Source organism: Podarcis pityusensis (genome assembly GCF_964106645.2).
Source record: "Podarcis pityusensis genome assembly, chromosome: 4".
NCBI lineage: Eukaryota > Metazoa > Chordata > Lepidosauria > Squamata > Lacertidae > Podarcis > Podarcis pityusensis.
The window spans coordinates 5530723-5548568 of NC_138027.1; the positions used below are offsets into that span (position 1 = coordinate 5530723).

General features: G+C 45.2%; 1 protein-coding gene across 2 annotated transcripts in view; it reads left to right on the forward strand.

Annotated features, from left to right (window-relative positions):
- LOC308475101 (disintegrin and metalloproteinase domain-containing protein 9-like) overlaps positions 1 to 17846 on the forward strand; it is a 40451-nt gene that overhangs the window by 9867 nt on the left and 12738 nt on the right. For both annotated transcript variants that reach the window (XM_081002003.1, XM_081002004.1), the window contains exons 6-15: positions 713 to 902; positions 2548 to 2616; positions 4221 to 4292; positions 6049 to 6206; positions 7167 to 7251; positions 8734 to 8894; positions 10019 to 10208; positions 11556 to 11624; positions 14761 to 14850; positions 16609 to 16801. In XM_081002003.1, the coding sequence (XP_080858129.1) occupies positions 713 to 902; positions 2548 to 2616; positions 4221 to 4292; positions 6049 to 6206; positions 7167 to 7251; positions 8734 to 8894; positions 10019 to 10208; positions 11556 to 11624; positions 14761 to 14850; positions 16609 to 16801 (1277 nt within the window). The remainder of the gene's footprint in view (positions 1 to 712; positions 903 to 2547; positions 2617 to 4220; positions 4293 to 6048; positions 6207 to 7166; positions 7252 to 8733; positions 8895 to 10018; positions 10209 to 11555; positions 11625 to 14760; positions 14851 to 16608; positions 16802 to 17846) is intronic.

Here is a 17846-nt window from a genome sequence, read left to right on the forward strand (position 1 = left end):
TCATTCTGTCATCACTCCGCTGCTCAGTCACATCTTGTTGCTGGGGCAGAATTCCCCTGGGAACGACCTGGAGAAATACTTAGGGGGAAGATGCTTCCCACATTGCGGCTAATGGGCAGAGCATCTTTCGTCTCTCCAAGAATGTCCTTTGGAACTTGTTTTTGAGCTGGGAACCAAAACTTCCACATAGTTTCTGCCTGCCAACAAGCCTGTATCTTTTTTCTGTCTCACGTCTCATTGTATTGAAAGTTGTTGTGCTTTTATGATGTGTCCCATTTTTATTCATTATTACATTTCTTTCCTACCTTTCTTCAGTGGAGCTCAAGGTCTCACAAAAGCTTCTCCCTTATCCATTTTATCCATTGCATAAAGTACAATAATAATAAAATAAGCTGCTATTATTATTATTATTATTATTTATTATTTATTGGATTCCTTGTACAGTCGTACTGTGGAAGTCGAACACAATCTGTTCCGGAAGTCCATTCAACTTCCAAAACATTTGAAAACCAAATCGCGGCTTCTGATTGGCTGCAGGAAGCCGCAGAAGCCCCATCGGACATTCTGGTTCTAAAAGAACATTTGCAAACTGGATTCTGGGTTTGCGGCATTTGGGAGCCAAAACATCAGAGTTCCAGGGCGCTTGGGGTCTAAGGTACGACTGTATAGCTTGCCAAACCGCTCCTAATGATCTTTTCATTTTGGTTTTCAGGGGACATATACAGATTGGACAATTGCAGTATGAGATACATCCTTTTGAGGGTTCCTCTACGCACCAACACTTTCTCTACCGCATGGCCCCAGAGCAGCAGGAGCCATGCAGAGGGATCCCTGATCCCCAGAAGCAGCTGCCAAGGCATGAGATAGAATTTACTCCAGCCGCAGTGACCTCCGAGGAGAAGGTAAGCTTTCATCCACTAAACCTGAGGAGTCAGTGGAAACTCTATACCCCAGGGGTGTGGTGTTGGGGTCCATGTTCTAAGGCAGGGTTTCCCAAACTTGAGCATCCAGCTGTTATGGACTACAAATCCCATCACTGGTCCAGATAGCTAGGGATGGTGGGAGTTGTAGTTTGGGAAACCCTGGTCTAAGCAGCCTCAGATACATGCAGTCACATTTATGCCTCTCCAACGAGAAGCCCAAATACCCGCCATGTTTGGATACATCCTTTTCATATGCCGTATTTTTCGCTGTATTGTACGCACTTTTTCCCCTCCAAAAATTGAGGGGAAATGTGTGTGTGTCCTATGGAACGAATGCAGGCTCCTTGGCTTCAGCGATAGCAATGCTAAGCCTCCGAAGCGCAGAGGGAGCACTCCCTCCATGCTCCAAAGGCTTCGCATTGCTTTCGCTGAAGCCTGGAGAGTGAGAGGCGTCCGTGCGCACCGACTCCTCTCACTCTCCAGGCTTCAGGGATAGCCGCGCAACCCCTCCGGCAGGTGGCTATGGCTCCTTTAGCCCCGCGCAGCCTCTCCACGCAGGGAGAGGTCGCATGGGGCTAAAGAGGAAGCCAAAACAGCCAGCGGGATGGATCCCGCTAGCTGCCTTGGCTTGTTCCATAGCCGTGCGCAACCCCTCCGGCAGGGAGAGGCTGCACGGGGCTATGGCTTCTTTAGCCTCGCAGCCTCGCCAAAACAGCAAGTGGGATCCATCCCGCTGGCTGCCTTGGCTTGTGCCATAGCCGCATGCAACCCCTCCGGCAGGGAGAAGTTGCGCCTGTACGCTGCTCTTTGGGGCTGGGGGGGAAATAAGATTTTTTTTCTTTTTCTTTTTTTTAGATAATATTTATTAAAATTTCAAAAGAAGAAAAATCACATTAATAAGAAAATTAACAATAAAAAAGAAAAATACAAAATACAAAAAAGAAAAAAAACCAGTTAAAAACAATTCCATCTTTTCTTCACTTCTTTTACATTTACTTGTTTCCCGGACCTCCTCATACCTCCCTCTTTTGTATTCCAATTCAGTATGTTAATCCAGCAATTCCTTTCCCTCCTTTTTAATCCTAATCTTTAATCTTGATAAATTATAACATTAAATTTTTACATATTAAAAACCAATTTTTCCATATTTTTTTATACCATTACCGCTAGAAACCGCTTAACTTCAATCCGTCATCATTCTAACATTCATTAATTTTACAATATTTCTGTAAGTAGTCTTTAAATTTCTTCCAATCTTCTTCCAAGATTTTTTTTCTTGATTTCCCCCCCCCCCCTAAAAAATAGGTGCGCCCTATGGTCCGGTGCGCCCTATGGAGCGAAAAATGGTTTTCTTTCAACGTTTAACACCTTGTGAATTTTAAATCCCAATTCCATAACTTCTCCCGTGCTGTAAGTTGTATATTACACCCAAACCCCGGTGTTTCATTACTCTTTCCTGATGGACTTGACTGGGGTGGACCCAACATTGGATCCATCAGATTTGCCAGCTGCATCTTCCGCTTCCAGCCCAATGGATTCCCTGCAGAAGTGATACAATGTCTGCAGCTCCACATTTCTTTGATTTGCCTCCTACAAACCCAGAGCTGTGTGCATTTCGTTTCAGACAGAGTTCCCTGGAGCTGATGCACCATCCAGATATCTAGAGTATTTTGCTGTTTGCGACAATTCCATAGTAAGTGGTGATATCCTGTATTCTCCGCCTGTAAGAGTTATGCATGTCTGTCTGCCTGCTTAGCGGCTTCCTTCATAGAATCATAGAGTTGGAAGAGACCACAAGGGCCATCGAGTCCAACCCCCTGCCAAGCAGGAAATACCATCAGAGCACTCCTGACATATGGTTGTCAAGCCTCTGCTTAAAGACCTCCAAAGAAGGAGACTCCACCTTGCAGTGCTTAAGTCCACACAACATCCTAGGCTTAAGAAAGAGGGAAACCGACTTTCAGATTAGAGGACAAGCAATTCTCCTCACTGATTAGCAGATTGCAAAAGTTAATATAGATGAAGAGAGCCTAATTACTTACCCTGACTGTGGAATTTTATTGAAAGACAGCACCTTCCCGGAATGCCCTGTGGTGTGGCACGTTTTGGCAGTCTTCAAAAGCATTTAAAGATAAAATGCAATAGAATGACCGCTCCCCACATCAAATGGGCGGTGCCTTTTGTGTGGTCACGCGCAGCCCCCACGATCCCGTGTGGCTCCCTCCCGGCAGTACAGTCTGGATCTGTGCCCCACCCCAGGCTGGACGCTCTGCCAGTTACCCAATCCCAGCTGGGGAGGCGTTGCCAGGAGAGAGTTGGCCAGGTAAGGGAAGGGATCGCCCTGACCACACAATAGTGGGCGGAACTTACCTGGGAGTTCTCAGTCGGCTTCAGAGCTTCTCCCACCCTGCCCTCCCTCAGTTAAGCCTTCTTTCGCAGGTTAACCTCTTCTTCACAGGTACGCGGGCGCTGCTACGCTATAGTCGCTGTTGAAGGGCCGGAAAGGGATTTTCCTGCATTGGCAGGTTTTGCCTTCCCCATAGCAAAACGTCACAACTTTGGTGGTTTCAGGCCTTGGGTGGAATCCTTTAGTCCAGGGGTGGCCAACTCCCAAGAGACTGACAGTGATCTATCCCCTTTTTGGGGATTCAAGTCAAGGTTGTTGACCTCCTTTTTTTAGGGAGGGGAAAACCCATGCAGGGCAAAAATGTTGAACTTTTTTTAGGGGAGCCAAACTTGTTGAGCTTCTTTGGGGGGAGCCAGTGATCTACCAGTGATCTACCACAGACGTCCAGTGATCTACCGGTAGATCACGATCTACCTGTTGGATGTGCCTGCTTTAGTCTATCTCCCCTAAATGGGGGAGGCGTGAAGCGGTGACACACGCCCCCGCTGCGGTGTCAATCCCAGGGTTCCCCGTTAAAGCGGTTGTTTTGAGGGGAGTCATTGGCCATAAGCCGAGAGGATGTCATTGGTCTCCCCCATGTAGCGGCGAATTGGGGGATGGGCTCTCTGCTTGAACAGACTTTCTCCAGAGCCAGCCCAATCCCCACACATTCTGGATAGCCCTGATGTTCCCCAGATCTCCAGCCGGGGACTGGGAGGAATAAACGCCCAATGCCTAAGCCAAAGTCTCCCTACATCTGAAGTTTTAATAAAGTTGTGGCCAAAATTTTAATCCCGTAACACGTTGTCTTGAGTCATTATTCCACTTGGGTGTCGCCTGGGGTTGGAGGGGGGTCAAATGCAATAAAGAAAGATGTCAGCCCTAGCTTATAAAGAACTCTTTTATTTTAGTATCAGCAGAAAAAGAAAAACGTGACTCAGGTGATATTGATGGTGCTTCAGATTCTATCTGTCCTTCACAATGTAAGTATGTTTATTGGAAATTTCTGAATAATGTTCTGTGTCTTGCCTGGGGGAGGAAAGAGGTGAAAAGCACTATCTTAACTTGAAGAACGGAGGACAAAGGGCACATCGCATGCAAAGGCATCGTGAGACGCTCTGGTCTTTGGGGAAGAGTTTCCCTTTTGCAAAGAGGGAGAAGGGGGATTTATGTGTTAGCTGGAGCGAAACTTTCTTGCCGCGATAGTCAAATGTAAAGGGTGATGAGCTGTGCATATTGCAGGTATTAATACTGCACAGTTTGAAGCAACTGGAAGCATAAGAATTGGCTCCTTTTGGAAGAAATCATTGTCCTGGCCCATAAAAACATTATTCAAACTTTCACTTGCAGAACTTTCTTCATAACAGAATTAAAACATCAAATATACACCCAAAACATCCCTACGATGTATTGTGCTGTCCAGCACAGGCTCAGCATCTTACAATAAAAGATAACTCCAGAAATCAAAATGTGTCTCTCTCCCTCATTCCAGCTTCTTGGAGAGCCATTATCACATACTTCTGTTCTCTGCCGCTTTCAGAGAAAAACTAACAATCACAACCCTTTCAAGAAGGCGAATTTGCAGCTCAATGCCTTTTTCAGCTGATTTAAGGTTACAACACTCACCTGTTAGCTAGCAGAAAACAACAGTTAATTATCAGCTAGGCAAGAGCTCAGAGTCTACAGTAGTTTTCTAACCACTGTGGGGCAAACCCAGTGTTAGCAATACACATTTAAGCATTTTCCATTTTAAACCTTCATTGATAAGGAAGCATTTCCCCATTTCTGTGTGAATTAAATCAAATCAAATGTCCCTGGTGTGACTTCATTAGGTTAGACTCCTGCCACACCTTTTGCATAATGGGTGAGAGTCGCTCCTAATGCACAGGGTAAGTAGAAGACAGCAGTTATTACTGCCTTGCAGGGGGTTGGACTAGATGACCCTTGGGGTCCCTACAATTCTCTGAGTCTAAGATTTAACAAGTTGCCTTGCGTGTCTCAAGCCTTCACTTGATACACCACTTTCCTGTAGCTTGGGGAATTTCTGTAGTCAAACTGCAACAAGACAGCTCTGCAGGGTAGCAGGTGGGAGAGACTCTGAGCACATAAATTGATTGCTTTGGTGTGAACTGCCAGGGCATCAGGCATAGAAATGTATTTAATAATAATAACAATAAATAAATACAGTCATACCTCATGTTACGTTTGCTTCAGGTTGAGTGTTTTCAGGTTGCTTCCCGCGGCGACCCGGAAGTACCGGAAAGGGTTACTTCCGGGTTTCGCCGCTTGTGCATGCGCAGACATCATGCGCAGAAGCAGCGAACTGCAACCCGCACACGCGCAGACGTGGGTTGCATTCTGCTCATGTTGCGAACGGGCCTCTGGAATGGATCCCGTTCGCAACCAGAGGTACCACTGTAAATAAATATTACTAATAATGAACAATTGATTGATGGTGATGTGTTCAAAGCACTTAACACATGCTTTGTCTTACAACAACCCTGTAAGGTAGATCAGCATTATTATAACTGTGTCTGTCTGTCTATAGAACCATAGAATTGTAGAGTTGGAAGGGGACCCTGGGGGTTGGGTCACCTAGTCCCCATCTTTTGCGCCACATGGGTCTTGAACCCCATGACCCTGAGATTAAGAGTCTCACGCTATCTTATGCATGTGTCTATATATATATTATCAGTATGTTTTATAAGCACATACTGATTTCCTATTTTCTGTTTTCAGATATATGACGACATAGGTCTTCACGTTGTTTTGACAGGAATAGAGGTGTGGACAAGGCAAGATCTGGCAGGCAGCGATACCGGTTTGCAAGCGTTTCACAACTACGTCACCTCTGAGCTTCGGACTCAAGTCCATTTCGACCATGCCTCCTTATTCACGTGAGACTCTTCCCCATTTCCGTTGCTGGGAGTGTATGGTCACCCTGCTTTGCCTGCCTGCTGCTGAATAGAATAGAATAGAACAGAAGAGAATTTCTTATTTATACCCCACCCATCTGGCTGGGTTTCCGCAGCCACTCTGGGCAGCTTCCAACAAGGATTAAAAATACATCAAAATGTCACACATTAAAAACTTCCCTTCAGATGTCTTCTAAATGTCAGGTAGTTATTTATCACTTTGACATCTGGTGGGAGGGCGTTCCACAGGGTGGGCACAACCACCAAGAAGGCCCTCTTCCTGGTTCCCTGTAACTTGACTTCTCGCAATGAGGGAACTGCCAGAAGGCCCTTGGCGCTGGACCTCAGTGTCCGGGCAGAACGATGGGGGTGGAGACACTCCTTCAGGTATACTGGACCGAGGCTGTTTAGGGCTTTCAAGGTCAGCTCCAACACTTTGAATTGTGCCCGGAAACGTACTGGGAGCCAGTGTAAGTCTTTCAAGACCGGTGTTATATGGCCTTGGCGGCCACTCCCAGTCACCAGTCTGGCTGCTGCATTCTGGATTAGTTGCAGTTGCAGTTTCCGGCTCATCTTCAAAGGTAGTCCCACGTAGAGCACATTGCAGTAGTCCAAGCAGGAGATAACCAGAGCATGCACCACTCTGGCCAGACAGTCCGTGGACAGGTAGGGTCTCAGCCTGCGTACCAGACGGAGCTGGTAAACAGCTGCCCTGGACACAGAATTGACCTGTGCCTCCATGGACAGCTGTGAGTCCAGAATGACTCCCAGGCTGCGCACCTGATCCTTCAGGGGCACAGTTACTCCATTCAGGACCAGGGAGTTCCCCCACACCTGCCCGCCCCCTGTCCCCCAAGAAATATCAACAAATGTTATCTGTCCTTGCCCCTATAATTTAAGGATCCAGTTATGCCCTGAATTTTGACATCTTCTCTTTTCTAGGGCTGTGGGTCAACATAATTCCTTTGGGAACTCGTGGGAAGAACGTTTTTGTCTTCAGGATCATGTCTCAGTTTCTTCTGTCAGAGTAAGTGGTGTGGCACATTATTTGATGTGACCTTGCCAGTCCCTGGTCCCTTTAATTCACATGTTTTTATACACTAGCGTTAAGCTATGATGCCTATTTATTTGTACCCCACTTTTCAGCCAGAGCTCCCTCCCTCAGACTCCCTCCAGAGCAGTTTACGTGAAATCCAAACAAGACAGGCTTACATTCTAATAAACAAAGAATGAAATTAATAAAAACACAATACACAGGGCGAAGGGGACAAGGAGGGAAGGGGGAAATTAAACTCAAAATTCAAGCACCAGTTTCTAGACAGTTGTTCCTATATTGACCAGCTGCTTGGGGCTTCTCTGTACAGTGGTACTTCAGGTTAAGAACTTAATTCGTTCCTGAGGTCCGTACTTAACCTGAAACTGTTCTTAACCTGAAGCACCACTTTAGCTAATGGGGCCTCCTGCTGCTGCCGCGCCACTGGAGCACGATTTCTGTTCTCATCCTGAAGCAAAGTTCTTAACCCGAGGTACTATTTCTGGGTTAGCGGAGTCTGTAACCTGAAGCGTATGTAACCTGAAGCGTCTGTAACCCGAGGTACCACTGTATACTACTTTTTAAATTAATAGGTTTTCAGTGATGCTCCATAGTAGTCTGAAATAATAATAATAATAATGACAAGACCAACAGTACAAAATACCAGCTGAAGAGAATGAAACCGTATGACCATTGGATACTGAAAAATCAGACCTTTGTTTTACGACTCAACATTTTATCTATTTCCTCCAATTTCTGTATACAAGTCACAACATGGTGATGGACTTCTTTGATTTTCCCTGTGATAACATTTATATCGAAAATGTAAGAAAAGCCCTGCTGGATCAGGCCAATGGCCCATCTAGTCCAGCATTCTGTTCTCACGAGGGTCAACCAGATGTCTACCCATAAGTAGGACCCGAGTACAACAACACTCTCTGCTTCATACTGGCTGCCTTGCAGAACATCCTGGGGAGAAGAAAGGGCTCAAGAGTTAACCTGCATAAACCTGGAGCTGCTGTTTTGCCGCTTTATCGTGCAACCCAAAATGGGTTGTTGTTTTTTTGCAAAAAGCTTTGGATAATCTACTCCCCCTGCGGAACCACAATTCGCAGGCAATCCTGTGCACTCCTGCATTCTCAAAAAGGTTTCCTTGTTTTATTTTTTATTGAATACAGCAGGAAAAGAAAACACAGATACAGAATTACTCACAGGAATAACAATAAACACAAAATTTTCTTAACAAACAATAAAACACAATAGACCCGACCTCCCGTCTATTCCTTATTTCAATTTCATATTACTTATTGCCAATACACACTTTTATCACCATTTAACTTTTTCTTACTATATCTTAGCTCTTATGTCTAACTTGCAACTGTTACTGAAGTTCCTCAAATGCTGTGCATTCTCAGAAAGGTTTCAATCGCCTTTGGGCTCAATTCCCTGTCCTTCTTTTTCCTCCCCTGCATACAGACATCCTTGTCTTTAACAAATGACGGCGTATCAGCCGCCCATCAGCTGGGCCACGCGGTCTTTGGCTTTGTCCATGACGACCTTCCAGAGCTTAAAGGCAGAAGGTGTGACTGCACCTGCACCTTGGAGCGTGGCCGCTGTGTCATGCATTCAGCCGTTGCGTAAGTAGGGGGTCAGTGCTCTTTCGACCGCTGTAGTTTTGACTCTGGAAATAAAGCATCTTTGTTGGTTATATTCTTGGTCACTGCCCAAGTCAGCCTTGAAAAGCTGTTGGCGGACAAATGCCGGCTCCCTTGGCCAGAAAGCGGAGACGAGCACCGCACTCTATAGCCAAATTAGACTGGACGTAACTGTCCAGGCGTCCTTTAACTTGACCAGTCAACCCCCCCTTCAGACATATTTATTTTTGGGGGGAAGCACGACCCATTGATTTCAGTTGAACTGATTGGTAACTGGGACTGACCAATATGATCATATCACACCAGTCTGTTTCCAAAGCTGGTCTTAACCTTGAATGTTTTGGGTCCACATTCCCTGAAGGATTGTCCCATATATACCTGTTTGAGTCTCAAGATCACCTCCAGAGCCTCTTCTCCACCAGATGATGATAATAATAATAATAGTAATAGTAATAATAATAATAATAATAAATAATACAATTTATTTATACCATGCCCTCCCCAGCCAAGACAAGACTGGGCTCAGGGCGGCTAACACCAGGTGTTAAAACAATTGATTAAAGTACAACTTAAGAACAAGAGTGTTCCACCAGGCCAGAGCCAGTGTTGAAAAGACCCTGGCCCTGGTTGAGGCTAATTTGACTTCCTTAGGGCCCGGGACCTCTAGGGTGTTGCTATTTATGGACCTTAAGGTCCTCCACGGGGCATACCAGGAGAGGCGACCCCATAGGTACGAGGGTCCTAGCCGTGATGAGGTGGGGCAGATGCCACAGGGAGAGATCCTTCTTGGTGGTGGCCCCCAGGTTGTGGAATTCACTCCCCAACGAGGTATTTTCAGGAACAGGCAAGTGTCCTTTTCATTTCCCCAGGCTTAAGTTATTTTTATGCCCTTTGCGCCATTCTTTTCCATTGCCTATTTTATTCTCAGGCTCTTTTAATCATTTTGGATTTTATGGCAGCGTTCCATTTTACATGCTGCAATTTTAACTTTCATTTGTCAAGCACCCAGGAAGCCTTTTTGTTTGTTTGTTAACGAGCAGCGTGGAAATAAAAAGTAAAATAAAAGGACTGCTGTTCTGCTAACAGTTTGTTGTCTTTTATTGCAGAGGGTGTCACCGATTTAGTAACTGCAGCAAAAATGCATATTACGAATTCCTAGCAAACCGGGGGAAATTTTGTTTGCTGAATCTGCCTAGGGACTCATTTGAAAGCTACTCTGAGAATACATTTAACATAAAGATGTGCGGAAACGGAGTGGTGGAAGGCGAGGAAGAATGTGACTGTGGTAGGCCTGAGGTTAGAGCTTATGTTTGCAGGGGGTGTTATTAAATATATATGTTTTCTGCCTTGACGGGCATGGAGTTTCCTTGCTTTTTAATTTGCCCTAAGGTTCTTGCATCCTGTTTTGTTAGCAAATTAACAACTCCTTTTGTTAAAACATGAACTTAACTTTGCTTCCCAGGCACATTATCTCCAGTTTAATTCTCATTTTAAAATCCCAAATCCTGGAATACATTCCAGGGGGAGCATATAGATTGAATGTGTCTTCTCTGGTTAAGAATCCCCTGGTGACTTGATGGCAGATTAGAACTTAGAATACATTTTGGCTACTGTTGATTTTAATCATTTTTGGAATATTAATGCTTCGTTTTATATTTTTGGCAAGGAGGAGTTGTTCATTTACAATCAAGCAGTATAATAAATTTTGTAAAATGATCTCCACATCCACAAATCAGAATGAATGCCCACTAAACAGCAAACGTAGTAGAATCTCCCTACAAACTTTGTCCAAACCAACTGAGATGAATGCTCACAAGTATCTCCTGTTTTTCTGTTTCACAAACCAATGCACAGAATGATAAAGGTTTTTTAAAAATTTATAGAGAGTGGTACCTTGGTTCTCAAACTTAATCTGTTCCAGAAGTCCATTCCAAAACCAAAGCGTTCCAAAACCAAGGCACTCTTTCCTATAGAAAGTAATGCAAAACGGATTAATCTGTTCCAGACTTTTAAAAACTACCCCTAAAACGGCAATTTAACATGAATTTTACTACCTAACAAGACCATTGATCCATAAAATGAAAGCAATAATCATTTTACTGTACTATAAAATAAATAAGACAGTATTGTAGATAATAAAAATAAAATCCCCCCCCCACCTTACTTGCACTGATGATAGTCATTTTTTGTATGGGGGGCTTTTATCCATTTCCACAATCACACAATCACACACAGTCAGCTGAACTGGGTTCCACACAGTCACAAAAACAAATTACCAAAAAAGCCTCAAAAACAAAAACGCAAAATAAATAGCAAAAACAAAAGTGCAAAATACAGTGGTACCTTGGTTCTCGAACTTAATCCGTTCCGGGAGTCCGTTTGACTTCGGAAATGTTCGAAAACCAAGTCGTGGCTTCCGATTGGTGCAGGTGCCCCGGAAACAACAGCTGCATCGGATGCTCGGCTTCCGAAAAACATTCGAAAACCGGAACACTGACTTCTAGGTTTTTGGCATTTGGGAACCAAGGCATTTGAGTACCAAGGCGTTTGAGAACCAAGGTACCACTGTATTTAAAAACTGGCAGGATGAAAGCGTGGGTGAGACGGGAGACTCTGTAATTTTCTTTTTTTTCCTTGGAAAAGGATCTAAAAGAACTGCAGGACGTTGCTTCACTATCGGAAAGCAGAGTACAAGAACTGAAAAGGCTGGAGGTAAGTTGTGGCTAAAACCAACTGCCCTTTGTCGCTATCATTCAAGAGCACTACTCTGGCCCCAAGGAGCCTGCACAGATCCTGCAAAGTCTAATGTAGATCTTCCCGTTGTTGTACGGCGAGTGGCCCACTGGGAGTGAGGGTTGAGGGCAGCTGGAAGTTGAGCTGACACAACTAAAACGATCTAAAATGTATAAGAACATTTCAAGTAACTGCTGGAGATGTGGGGAAGCGGAAGGCTCAATGCTACACACCGTATTTTTCGCTCCATAAGACGCACCTAGTTTTTAGAGGAGGAAAACAAAGGGGGGGGGGATTCTGAACGAAACAGTGGATGTATGATTTTTGTGGTTCATGCTGTGGCCACAGACATGTGATCTGATGGTGAATTTGGGGTGACCCAATGCAAAAATCCTGAGGATCCATGTGGATCCGTGCTTTGTAACCACGTTTTTGCGCTATTGCGGCCCCACGCAACAGTGGGTGCGTAATTTTTTTGCTGCAGGCTGTAGCCATGGACATGCTATGTGATCTGATGGTGAATTTGGTGTGACCCAATGCAAAAATCCTGAGGATCCAGGGGCTTTTACCTCCCCACTCCCAGGCAGCCTCCGCTAGGTCCCTTATCTCTCTTCCGATCCCACCGATCAGCTGCTTCCTTTCAACACCCCCTTCCCTCTTGTTTGCCTTAGTGTCTTTTCCTTAGCTGGAGCAGTTTTTTGCTCCTCCTTTTCTTCTAATTTCTCTCCTCATTGCTTTAGTCTTCTTGTTTCCCCCATTTGCAAGTTTTCTGTCTTTACCTCCCCTCTCCCAGGCAGCCTTCTTTATTGCTATCATCCCTTATCTCTCTCCCCGATCGCTTTGTTTCAACACCCACTTCCCTCTTTCAAAAAAAGAGAGCATGATCTGCTTTTCACCCCTGGGCAATTTGGCTCCAGGGACTACGCATTCGCTCCATAAGACGCACAGACATTTTCCCTTACTTTTTAGGAAGAAAAGAGTGTGTCTTATGGAGTGAAAAATACGGTATGTGGTGGACCTGTAAGAAAATAAAGGAATTTTGGGATGTAATTTATAATGAACTCAAAAGAATGATTAAGGTATCTTTCATTTTAAAACCACCCGGATGTTTTCCTCCTGGGGTACTAGGCCCAGATATACCTAAAAACTCGAGAGAAATATTCTTGTATGCCACGATAGCTGCAAGAATATTAATTGCTACAAATTGGAAAGGAGAGAAAATGTCGACAAAGCTGGAGTGGCAAAATAAACTGTTGAAATATGCAGAAAAATATGCAGAAAAACTGAGAGGTCACACTGACCAAACATTTATTAGGAAATGGGACATGTACAAAAAAAATACCTTAAGGATTACTGTAATAACATGACGTCAGTGGCAGCCCTTGAATGACTTCTGTGGTATGATGGATAATGGTAGGAGAATATTGGTATGAGCTTTCGTGTGCAAGCACACTTCTTCAGATACACTGAAACAGAAGTTGCCAGATCCTTCTATATAGTGAGAAGGTGGGGAGGGGTATTACTCAGAAGGGTGGTGGGAATGGGAGATTGGCAGATAGCTGAGATGAGCCTGCTGACGACTCTTAACGACTGTAATAGGTCTTACAGGAAAAGGCAAGGGGTGAGAAGGTGAGAAATGGCTTAGTCATGTATAATGGGATAAGAATCCAATGTCTTTGTTCAAACCAGGTCTCTCCATGGTTTTAAGTTTGGTAATGAGTTGCAATTCAGCAGCTTCTCTTTCCAGTCTATTTCTGAAATTCCTTTGTAGTAAAACAGCTACTTTGAGATCTTGCATAGAATGTCCTGGGAGATTGAAGTGTTCTCCTACTGGACATAAATTTTATGGACATAAATCTGACATCAAGAATCACAAAACAGAGAAACCAGTAGGAGAACACTTCAATCTCCCAGGACATTCTATACAAGATCTCAAAGTATTGTGATGTGATGTAACAAATATTACCATTTTCTTTTCTTTCTTCTGGATAACCCTTTTGTTTGTTACTTCTTTTTAATCTCAATGAACCATATGTGTGTGTGTGTGTGAATGAAGTTGAGCGTGAGGCTCTGAGATCAGAGGTTTGCAGAGAGTGGTACCCTCTTCCATCCTGCCAGTTTTCCCTCCATAGGATGCCACAGGGGGTGGGGGGGGTGTCCTTCTGTGGGGCTCTTCCTGAGGAAGCTTTCACATTGACCCAATGCAAGTAGCAGTGTCAGGGAAGCGACTCTCAACTGCCAAGGGAGATAGCTCCGTCTCCAAGGCCAAGGAAGGGGTCAGCCCTTTGTCAGGACAGGGAAGGGAAGAGTCACAAATGTGGATTTGGGAGAGGAAGAAGAGTCATGGCGGTCAGACATTGCCCCTGACCATTGGTCATGCTGGCTGCAGCATTCTCTGCTGGGCACCAGCTTGGCCTGGTCTGGTCTAGGCTTTAAACACATAGGACCATAGAATTGCTGAGTTGGAAGGGACCCCAAGGGTCATCCAGCCCAACCCCCTGCAACGGGAAGTGCAGGAACGTCAGCCTTTGAAGAAGGCACCACCACCATCCCAGCAGCAAAGTGGCCTCAGTACACCAGGCAGCAGTTCAACAGGTGCAGTGGAGAGGCCCGTGGGGTCATTTTTGCCCCTGCTGCCTACTGGGAGGTGGGGGGGGCACATGGATGAGACTGCCCATTGAGCTTCCATCCTGACAAAGCCTCATCCATCCTTTCCTGGTGCCCAAAGGCACCACATGGTTACGAAGAATAGGGCTGGGCAACATGTCGATATATCGTCCAAAACCGGTTTGAAGTCCATATTGTGATCTTGGTCTCATGGTTTTTGACCTGGCCATGTATCGCGGATCACGAGATGGGTGTGTGCGCTATGCAAAAATCACAATGCTTCTCTCGATTCCTGCAGCCTCTGTTAACTCCCCCCTGCCTCCTGCCCCACAAGAGGCTCCTTCGTTTGAGCCTAGCTTTGACAGCTCCTTCATGCGCAGCCACTGCTTCCACTCCCAGGTCAGGTCGGGGGGGGGGGGGGAGAGAGAAGAGAAGGAGGAGAGGAACAGCTCTGGAAGGTGGTTTAGGTCCAAGAAGCTGTTAACTAGCCGGCAATCTTTTCTGACAGGAGTGCCAGAAAAATGATTGCTGCCAAGAGGATTGCAGGTGGAAACCAAACGCAGTGTGTACTCATGGACTCTGCTGTGACAACTGCAAGGTAAGATTGCCACAGCAGCTGCCATTGGCCTCTGGTTTGGTGCTTAAAATCCTTACTCTCTGGGTCTGTCGAACCTCCAGCAAACGCCTTGGGGACATCCTTGTGCAGATAGTTATCTTAACCTCACGATGCCTTTCGCTGCTTATTTGCACTAGATAATGCACGTGGTCTCTTTCTTCAGGTCTAATTTCTTCTCCATCTCGAGTTGGGGAAGGCCGAACATACGCTAAATTATCTGCATTTATGCCTTTCCTATTCAGCGCCCCTCAGTACTTACCCATCCTCATTTTATTTTATGAGTACATCCACTGCAGCACCATTTTACAGACAAAATGCGCTCATCGTAGGCAATATAATTTTTAAGAGCCTTGTTTTTCGACAGTTTGCAAGTCCAACGCTGTCGGCCAGGAAGGAACTTGCTGAGCTAGAGAACCCGGGTTTGCATAGATCTGATTGCATATCCCACACTGATGCACTTTCTCTTATTTGCATGATTATCTGTATTTATTTGCAAAGTTGGGCTCTGGCAGATTGAGCGGACTAGAGTGGGTCCAACGGCCAAGAAGGCAGTTTCGGCACGAGATGAAGAGGGAATACATGGGCAGATGGGGCTCGTCCACCTGGGAAGGGAGGCTAAGAAGGAAAACTCTGATCCTAAACCTCCGCTGCCTTGCGGGACATCGTCAGAAGAAGAAAAGCCTAAGGAACAAACCCTACACAAATCCAGAATGATACGATACGACAATAATCTTTATTGTCATTGTCCCATACAGAACAACAAAATTGAAAAAATCTACATCAGACATTCAAAAACCCACAAGCCTGCTATCCCAGCCTGGTTAGCCCCCTAAAAACTCTGATACTCCATAATTAAATACAATATACTCCCATAGAGACCACCTTACACTGCGTTTAAAACCAAAATCACATTTGGGTAGAAATTGTTTCTCAAGCGGCTAGTCCTAGTCTTTATAACCCTGGACCTTCTTCCAGAAGGCAGAAGCTGAAAGAGATCATTTCCGGGGTGCGCACTATCCTGCGCTATCTCTGCAGCTTTCTTACGGCACCTGGAAGCGTAGATTTGATCCAAGGTGGGAAGAGTGCACCAAGTTATTCTCTCCGCAGTCTTTACAACCCTGGACAGCCTTGTTTTTTCCCTGACCGTGCAGCTCCCAAACCACACACACAGACCATAAGTTAATACACTCTCCACAATACAGTGGTAAAATGCCACCAACAGGTCCTTTGAGAGTCCCTAAGACAGCTGGATGGCACCTTGTATGCCTCCTTCCAGCAACTCCTGCACCAGGCTGGTGCCAAACGTCTTGCTGTGCTTTCCTTTCGACCCCATCAGTGAGGACGAGGGGTGGGGGGGTCTTGTCGTCTGGGCAGCCCAGGACCTCCAGACACACAGCCCAGGCAGCAAAAACAAAGCGGGAGGCCGCAGCTACAAGTTACTGGCCTCTGCGGCCACAGCAGACGCTGTGATTCCCCAGCAGTTTGGCTTCCCCTCCAGAGGCGCACTCCATGTCTCTCAAGGTAGACAGATGCCAGGAACATTTTATTCCACATCTTGTCTGTTATGTGCATATTTCCATGTGGTGTTACAAAGCCAGAGCTTGTTGTATGTAGGCAGTCAATAATTTGAACAGTAATAGCAATAATAATAATAATAATAATAATAATAATAATAATAAATGTTTCTGCATCCTCTGAGAAAGCAGCCACATTGTGGGGTTTGGTTCTTGTTTCCAACAGATTGTCACCGAAGGGAAAGAATGCAGGGAAGCGGCTTCTGAATGTGATTTCCCCGAATACTGCAATGGGGTTTCCTCCAAATGCCCCCCGGATGTGTACAAGCAAAACGGGATGCCGTGCGGCACCAATGACATCTGCTATTCGGGGAAATGCTTCAATGCTCACCAGCAGTGTGAAGAAATCTTTGGCAAAGGCAAGGCTCACATGATTTAATACAAAATAGCTAGCAGCTTTGTGTCATCCTGTATAGTGTGTCCCTAAATGTGCCTTTTCGGTTTCTCAGTTTTCCAGTCTTCGGGTCTCCACATTTCCACTTCAGCTTGTGAAGAATTATTATTATTATTATTATTATTATTATTATTATTATTATTTCCAGGTCCTCATGAAACTTAATCAGCATTTCAGAGCTACTTTCTTCTAATATACATTTTTGCAAAGTAATTTCCCTTAGTATAATGCAGTTTTGCATATTTTGGCTAATTTTTATGCACACTTTGCCAGAGCATATGCATTTTCTCCTCCTTGGTGGGAAAAGTGCACTGCAACCTCCAGAGAGGTGTGAGTTTTGATGGATGGTTGTGTTTCAGTTTGCCCCTCTTTTCAGAAAGTGTGATTTGGGTAGGTTCACATTTAAGGGCAAACTGGACTTTAAGGAACTTCTACCCCATCTCCACCTCTGTGATCAGGAATTTGTGAGTCTTCTCCTAGGAGGGACAAATGCTGTATCGATAAGGTTCCCTCTGGCAACCTCACACTGAATTTCTTGCTCGCGAATCTTTCCCTCTCATGCACAAATCAACAAATACTGAAACTGCCTGGGACCAGCCTTCGTGCTTACCAGCTCCTTCGGCCACTGGCTGAGCTGCTGCGATGACACAGACTGTACACATACTATTCTAGCTGCATGGAGGAAACTGCCGCAGTAGAACTTTCAGCTAACTTGGCTATGCTTTTGGGAGGACCTTTGGGGTTTCTTAAATTGTTATGGATGGGAGAGAGACATTCCACCCAAGTCCTTAAAGGAATCTGGTTGTAACTTACCCAAATCATGCAAGTGGTATAGAACCCATATGCACCTCCGATGCACATGATGACCAATACTCTTCCATGGTAAAAAGGTAAAGGTAAAGGGACCCTGACCATTAAGTCCAGTCGCGGACGACTCTGGGGTTGCGGCGCTTATCTCGCTTTATTGGCCGAGGGAGCCGGCTTACAACTTCAGGTTCCTGTGGCCAGCA